Source organism: Plectrocnemia conspersa, unplaced genomic scaffold (genome assembly GCF_051122295.1).
Source record: "Plectrocnemia conspersa isolate PC_06_02 unplaced genomic scaffold, ASM5112229v1 ptg000007l, whole genome shotgun sequence".
Classification (NCBI taxonomy): Eukaryota; Metazoa; Arthropoda; class Insecta; order Trichoptera; family Polycentropodidae; genus Plectrocnemia; species Plectrocnemia conspersa.
Window position 1 is genome coordinate 7,682,068 of NW_028277171.1, and position 8,434 is coordinate 7,690,501.

At 32.9% G+C, this 8,434-nt stretch overlaps 1 protein-coding gene across 2 annotated transcripts; it reads left to right on the forward strand.

Moving 5' to 3' along the window:
* The first annotated feature begins 1,574 nt into the window (after positions 1-1,574).
* Positions 1,575-7,739, forward strand: LOC148233787 (putative cytochrome P450 12a5, mitochondrial). 2 transcript variants are annotated; one of them, XM_088188533.1, is made up of 10 exons: positions 1,575-1,715; positions 1,793-1,885; positions 5,641-5,798; positions 5,866-6,005; positions 6,068-6,180; positions 6,237-6,353; positions 6,418-6,696; positions 6,755-6,920; positions 6,995-7,243; positions 7,308-7,739. In XM_088188533.1, exons 2-10 carry the CDS (start codon positions 1,824-1,826, stop codon positions 7,635-7,637), a joined length of 1,614 nt encoding a protein of 537 aa, XP_088044659.1. In that variant the 5' UTR covers positions 1,575-1,715; positions 1,793-1,823; the 3' UTR covers positions 7,638-7,739. The 2 variants fall into 2 exon arrangements, with proteins under 2 accessions (XP_088044659.1, XP_088044660.1); XM_088188534.1 differs by having other exon boundaries at positions 1,608-1,721.
* The last annotated feature ends 695 nt before the right edge of the window (positions 7,740-8,434 follow it).

Here is an 8,434-nt window from a genome sequence, read left to right on the forward strand (position 1 = left end):
GCGATTAGGCTTCCCATTATCCTGCCACAACATCCCAGGTGTATTTTTTACACCAGAAAACACAAAATGTAGATCAGTGAAGATCACGCTATCCACTTTTTATCCAAAACACACATACGCTTTACTCAGGCAATCGTATTGTAGAAGTTGACAACCAGTTACTGTGATATTACATATAATTTATTTTGTGCGAAATAGATCGAAATATTTATTTTATAGCCGCAAGTGATAGAGATTAAAATCCTTGAAATAAGCATTGCCGCTTCAATAAGAACAAGCGAAACAACGAATATTCTTACGCGCATGTATAGCTTCTCTTTCGCATACGTAGATAAGGCATTAACAAAATTATTGCAGTACGATTTTTTGACGTATCAGTTAACATCAAACTGTTTTTGAATTCGGTACTCACAACTTTTCGTAGTGACTTTTTAAATATTGAAAATGAGCTGCCAATCTTCTTCTACAGCATTAGAAAGTGATAGTATTATTGGAACGAAACCAAAGAAAACTGACTTTCAACTTAACCGAGATTTTATTTTGAATATTTATTTTTTAAATGTAATTAATTATATTTTAAAATATGTACATTTTCAATGTAAATTTTCTGTAAATATATTTTCTATATATGTAAATTTATATCTATTATATAAATGTAATTTGTTACTATATAACAAAAATATTTTAATAATTTTTGGGATGTTTTTAATTGATTTTTTAAAAATAATATATCATACCTGTTTACGATTTCCTCTAAGCTATATGTCGATACGCTGCAGTTTCTCGGCAATAACAGTTATTGCAGTGCAGGTAGAAACAAAAACAACACACAATCGCATTTTCATGCGACGTAGTATACGACTTTATTCTTGTGACTGGTCTCTAGCACGCGCGAATGTATGTGCGTACAAATTGGTTAGTGTAACGTTCACTGATGTAGATGTTCTTGGTTCTTCATCAACGATATGCTGTACACGCTGCTGTATGTGTTATACAAGGATAACTTATTTTATGAAAATATCACATGTGTATAGTAATATATATTTCTAAGCTTAATTTTATTCTAAGAGAAAAATAAAATAATATATAACTACAAAAAAAATATTTTTTACGTTAAAGTGATGTTTAGTCTTTTAGCGACGGGATGGTGACGGGTGGCAATTAGACACAGATTGAGCCGCTGCAGTAATATTTTATTGAAGTATTAAGATTGTTTACATGTTTACAAAGTACGGGGCGCACGCACGACACGAAGATTGCCAGTGGCAAGAATAACCGTCACGCCAGTGCTACTCAAGTGCTGCCAAGTTTTGGCCATAACAAATCTAGGCTCACACAGTCTACTTTATATAAACTATATTGACAGTTATAAAAAAAAACCATACACAAAGAAAATTTTATTTTTTGTATATAATATAATGAAATGTATTGATGTGACATTATTTTTATTATCTCTAATATGTAACGTAATAATCTGATAAAAATATATATATTTATATATTTTTGTTGACTTATCGCTTATAATATTGTATAACTAGTGCGATAAAAAAACTTGGATTACACACAGTTATGACTGACCTCGCTAGAGCCAAAAAATGTTTCCCATCCACTCTATAAATTACGACATAGCCGCAAAATAGTTTTGACCCGTTTTGTGTTATTGATTCACCGCCTAAAAGTTGGACGAAGCGAATGTATACAGTTGCTCTCTTACAGTAATAGTATTATTTTTGAGAAACATGTAGCTATTTTTATATCATGCGTACTTTTAACACTATCGTAATTTATTCAGACAACACTGTTTTATTTAATGAGCCAAAATAATGTTGAGGGTCATATACACATCACAACGACGCGTGGGACTGAGTTCATCATCTATTAAAAGGTACATATTTGTAGATTTATAAGTAAAATATTTATTAAATCTGTGCACATGAAAAACTCCGTCTGATACTTATAAGAATCGGGTAGATTTTTCTTTATCACTTCTTAACCAATAGCCCTCACTATTTTAGATTGGTGTGTTATGTATTTGAGGTTGCTTTGTTTTACTTATCGCTTTCCAAAATGAGTATTCTGTTGATTCCGTCGCAGATAAATCGTCCAAGTATTTTTCTATGGAAGAATTTGTAAATTCTCTAAGCGTTATTTTGATTTATTTGATGGCTCGATTTAGTTTTTGTTTGCCCTTGGAGCTCTTGTGTTCTGTTATTGCTTCGGAAGTTTTTTTTTCGATTGATCGGACATTTTTCTTGTATGTATGATTACTGAGTTCTAGAGTTGCTCGCAGTTCTGCTTTATGTATGTTTTCGATAAGGTGTTTACAGGGCCGGCCCAAGGGGCAGGCAGTACAGGCGATCGCCTGGGGCGCTAGATCTTGGGGGGCGCCGTGATACCAAATAAAGGCGCAATATTCACTTAAAATTATCAAACAATATTGTTAAAGAATATAATCTGATATTTTTTGTATACACTACTGTGTACTCTTTAGATTATTTCACGCGTAAAAAATCGCGACGAAAATAAAACTACAAATTCTTAAATATCCACAATCGCAAAAAAGAGTATGGTGTCAAATATATGTAATATTAAATTACTTTAATTTGAATTATATTTTTGCGCTCAGGTAATGGGTTATTAAAGTATTATTAGGGTGGGGGGGGGGGCGCAAATTTAGTTTTTGCCTGGGGCGCTAAATAACCTAGGGCCGGCCCTGGGTGTTTAATTGCAAGTTCTATTGTTAAGGATCCGGGAGGAGGAATCGGCTGGACCAACGATTTGTTTAAATGAGTACGCTTTTGTATTGGCTCTGACCGTCACTCTCTCTCTCTCTGAGATCAAGATCAAGTGCTATCTCTTTATTTGATTCCCATATTTATATACATTACACCCGTGGCGCATTTCCTTATGACACATTCCAAGAGGTAACAAGTACACCATCGATTTGTCGCTTCGATCAACCCAGTGATATAACACGTGACGCATCATCTCTTTGTGACAAAGAGAACAAGTATAGTACTGTTTTCGTTATCGAGTATACTATCGATTTATCGCTTCGTTCAAACGAATGATACTAAATCGATCCCTTGTTTGCTCTAATTGATTTACTATAAACAAACGTTCATATAACACGATTTTGGGCGATCTTCTTTTTTATGCAAGTGGCTTGGATGTATTCACTATTATATTTATCTAGTTCGTATTTTACTTAGCTGAAATATTTTACCCAACTTCTTCACCAGCAAAAGTAAATTATTTTCATGCACGTTATCCATCTAGAAATAAATGATTATTCATAGTTGAGAAGTGCAGTCTTTCAAAGCCTTTTCTTTTCTGGTGACGAGCTGATTACATGGAGCGACTCTCTTGCTCGTGACTTGTATTGTTCATTTATTGGGATATATGTACATAATGTATACACACGTGTCACGCGATTTGCGCTAAGCCATCGGAAACTCTCGGAAAATTAGTATGCGCAAGAATTTATGATATTGAAATCATTGTACTCATTCCCAGGCTCATCAAATGCAAATGAAGTCTATGGTTGTTTAAATTCTCCCTTCGTGGAGAAGTTGGTGCGTTCGATACTGGAAATAAATCCAGCTCAAAGGAACAAATGTTTAACTTTTACTCTCTATGAAAAGTTTGCGTTCTTCCCGATGGTTTATAAATACATACTGTTCTAATATATATATTGGGTAATGGCCATTACAAAGGTTGTTATGGCCAAGAAATATTTGCCTCAATCACCGAGCAGGATTACCCATTCAGACTTTCTTGCATTGCTGGCTCGCGAACTGCGCGGACTTGGTGTTGAGCTTAATATATGTAGAATAAAATACATCTAGCAAATCAGTCTAGGGCAGTGGTCGGCAAACTTATTAGCCAAAGAGCCAAATATGTACATTACAACGATTAAAAAAAATTGAGAGCCAAATCTATTTATTAATTTAGCAAACCTTTATTATAATTTTCCAAATCAACACAAAAACGTTCGAATTTAGAGCTCCATATTTCCTTGTTTTTTTAAATCTGGTGCGAATGCCCGTGGATATTTGTGCCAGAGCCGCACTTAAGGGGCCAAAGAGCCGCATGCGGCTCCGGAGCCGCACTTTGCCGACCTCTGGTCTAGGGTATCATTTAATGGTTCTTCGAGCACCGGTAAGAAGGCCTTCCATGTCAAAGTCGCATAAAAAAAGAAACCTCGCACACATCGAACCAGGGTCAGCTCTGGTGAGTGTGAGACCCTGCACAAGAAAAAAGCGCGATCCCCCTCTAAAGAAAGTTATGTAACACATACAAAGTTAATCCAATAATACATAAAATACACTAGTATAGTTCAGTAATTCCAAATAAATTTTTAAATAATTTTAAAATTACAATTAAATTATGTAATTGTATACACAGCATGAAAAGTAACTAGACAACACCGACTGCAAAAAAATCACTTGTAATTTCCAATATCAAAGTAATATATTTTATAACTATATATGATATATCGACTAAGAAATCTTTACATTATTGAATATTAATAAATTTATTCCTCAGTAAATTTGTTGTTAAATTTAAAAAGGGGCTCGACATAAAAAGTTTTCGAACTACTGCTAACAATCAACGTATGTAGAAATTTGAAAGCCTATTATTTCCGAAGAGTGTCAGAAAAACATAATATCTGACATGCGCGTCCTAATGAGCCATAGTTTTTTGCGTATTTTCTTGATTTATTGCGACAAGGACAAACGTTAACGAATGATTCGTAGAAACGACACATTCAAGTTGTTCTGGCCTTTGTTCTTTTTTAAACAAAGGGTTCCAAGGGCCCTGAAAAATTGACGATGAAGTTTTGGTGGAAAGCGAGGTCAGTTTTCTGTCTAGGTATATAAATTTTACAAAAATATACAAAAACTGAGACGGGAGAACCGACTCCAGAATTCGCACAATTTTGATTTCATATTGATTTTTAGGAGAGTGAAATATTGCTATATGAATTGTTATTTTGTGATAAAATAATATTAACGCTTGTTTTTATTAAATTTTTACTTCGAGCACGGGGCCCTAGGCGAGTGCATTTATTATGTGTGCTCAAAGCCGGCCCTGCATCGGACGTCTCTCGAAAGAATAAATTAAACATATACCATCAAGCGAGATTCCAGCTCCGTAGTATTTTTAAACTTTCCTTCTTTGAGTAAGATTTTCTTTCTTTGTCATCCATGAAAAAAAGTTTCTGAGATGGTCTTTGAACAAAAATTTCCGAAATGCCCCTTAATTAGTTTCCGTAGCAATTTGTTCTTCTTTATCCTCCTCGAACAAAAAAAATCTTTTTATGGCATTATTTTATTATTTTACAAGCAAAATCTGTTATTTTTTACCTGCGGGACATTTAAATGTTCATGTGGGACGCGGGACAAATCACTATTGTGCGTGACGTCTGGCAAAGTAAGCAAAACTAGAGTACCATTACCACTCAATTATAAAATGAATAACCGTAATTTGTATTTTACATTTGGAATTATTTGCTATTTTTGTATAATAACTATATTATTAACAAGAAACGGACTCAATATAATAGAACTCATATTTTTTTCAGATAAAAAATATATATATTTTTTTACAGATGTTTAAATATTTATACTTTCATAGATTAAAATCAACTGCAAGTCATGCTGCTGTAAAACAAGATGAACCAAAGGCTCAAAAAGATACAGTATCATGGGATAAAGCAAAACCTTTTAAACAAATACCTGGACCAAATCCAATACCGATATTTGGTAACACATGGAGATTTCTACCATTCATTGGTAAGTTAATTTAAGAATAATAATTAATAATATTGTGTAATATATTGAAAAAAAATGTTATTATTAGGAGAATTTTATGGACTTGAACATCGGATAGTTAATTTCTTCAGAAAACAGAACCAAACCTATGGAGAGATTGTCAGAATGGAAGGGATTATTAATCAACCGCTTTCAGTTTATCTTTTTAATCCAGAAGATATTGAATTGGTATGCATTTTAATCAAATTATAATCACATTAAAATTTAATAATTATAATAATATTAAATAGGTATACAAAATTGAAAGCATATCACCTGAAAGAGATATATTACCAAGTTTATCGTACTTTCGCAAAACTTACCGACAAGATTTATTTCAAGATGCCCGTGGACTTCTTACGAGGTATATAAATGATGTAACAGCAATTTTGTTTCATTTTATAGTTTATTTTTTGTTAGTCAAGGAGAGGAGTGGTCTGATTTTCGCACTAAGGTTAATCCCATTATGATGCAGCCAAAAATGGTGAAACAATATGCGGAGCCGGTAGATGAAATTTCACGTGAATTTATCGCTAAGTATTATTTTATACAATAATCATTTAATAATGATGAATCAATATTAATATTTATTTTAATACAGAATTAAACGAATGAGGAAAAGTGATGGGATGATCAATGCTGATATGTATAAAGAAGTGAACAAATGGTCTTTGGAGAGTATCACATTCATAGCCGTCAATTCTAAACTGAATTGCCTCAGTGATGACTTACCGAATGACTCTGTGCCTTATAAATTGATGAATTTGGTTGAAGAAATCTTTATAATTTCTGAGCAGATCGATTTTAAACCGAGTTTATGGAAATACTTTCCTACTCCGGCGTTTAAAAAAGCCATGGGATTATATAATGAGCAAGTGAGGTTAGTATTCTTTCTGTAATTCATAGTCTGACTTTAAAATAATGGTTAACAATTATAGTTTGGGTGAAGATCTTATAAAAGAAGCCAAAGAACGCATTGAAAGTGAAAATAAAGAAGAAAGAGATCCATCACATGAACCAAGCGTTTTAGAAAAACTATTGAAAATAGACCCTAAAGTTGCTGTAGTAATGTGTTTAGATATGCTACTTGCTGGAGTAGATACTGTTAGTTATAAACCTACTATAAATTATAATAAGTAAAGTATGTATAACCAATACAAATAAAATATATATTATAGACATCGACTGCTTTAATACAAGTTCTGTATCAACTATCAATCAATCCGTCGAAACAAGAAACATTAAGAGATGAGATATCTTCGATTCTACCTAATAAAGATTCTAAGCTAACTGCAGAAATGTTAAACTCAATGCCTTACTTAAAAGCTTGCATTAAAGAGGCTGGAAGATTGTATCCAGTTACACCCGGAACCTTTAGAGTTTTATCTAAAGATACTGTATTATCTGGATATCAAGTTCCCAAAGGGGTAATATTGAATTTGAAGATTTTATCTATCTAATATATTAATACAATTTTGTTATTTTTTTCAGACTTTAGCACTATTTCCACATATGTCTTTATGTGTCACTGAAAAATATTTCCCCAGAACTTTGGAATTCATTCCTGAACGATGGTTAAGAGACCAAAAAGATACAGAGATATGGTATAAAAATGTTAATCCATTCTGCGTAATGCAATTTGGCTTTGGCTCACGATCTTGCATTGGAAGGCGATTTGCTGAACTTGAATTGGAGATAGCAACCATACACTTTATCAAAAATTTTAATATTTCTTGGCACGGTCCTCCACCTACATATATACACACCAGTCTTAACTATGTAAAGGGCCCTTACTCATTTGTGTTCAAGGACGTTAATTGAATATTTCTTTGTACATATGATTTTTATACTATATCCAACGTTTATTTGTGAATGTATGTTGTATATGAGATTATTATTTTATTAATAAAAGTATACTATTTACTAATTTTGTTTTATATTTCACGTAGAAGTTAGTATAAAATTACATGAATGTTCTGTAAAATTCCTTGTTCCATGCTGGGTATCACTAGTAAAAAGTTTTTTCACGTGTAACATATTAATTTAAACAGGGCTGTGAGTTCACAGATATTTAATAGATTTTCTATATACAAACAGTGGTACGGAGCGAGGGTCGGATTTCTCAGTCCTCTCTTGTAGTCATCGTAAATTGCGAATTCCTTAACAGCTTACTGCTGTTAAAGTGGCAGCTTGTTGAACCGTGTCATTGGCTGATAGGGTGAGTCCTGGTGTCAGTAAGCGTTGTACTCAAACCATTTTATGAGTCCTCTGAATACCTAAGCGTGACGATGAAATTTGCATAGTACATTGTCTTCTACCTAATTATCTTTTTATATGAGACGACAATATTTGCCCAGTCCATTTGATAGGCCATTTTTTTGAGACCCAGAACCAGCGGTTTAGAGCTAAATAAAAAACTATTTGGCATATCAGTATCTTTAAATATTTACGGAAAATTAAAACATATTGATTGAGATAAAATAAGGAAATTATATGGGTTATTTGTGATCAAGTCTTATAAAATATTGAGTTAAATATATATGTATGTTTATTGAAGCAAATTAATACATTTTTTGGAGTTCAGCTTCCATAAGGAAGCAGAACTCCAAAAAATGAAA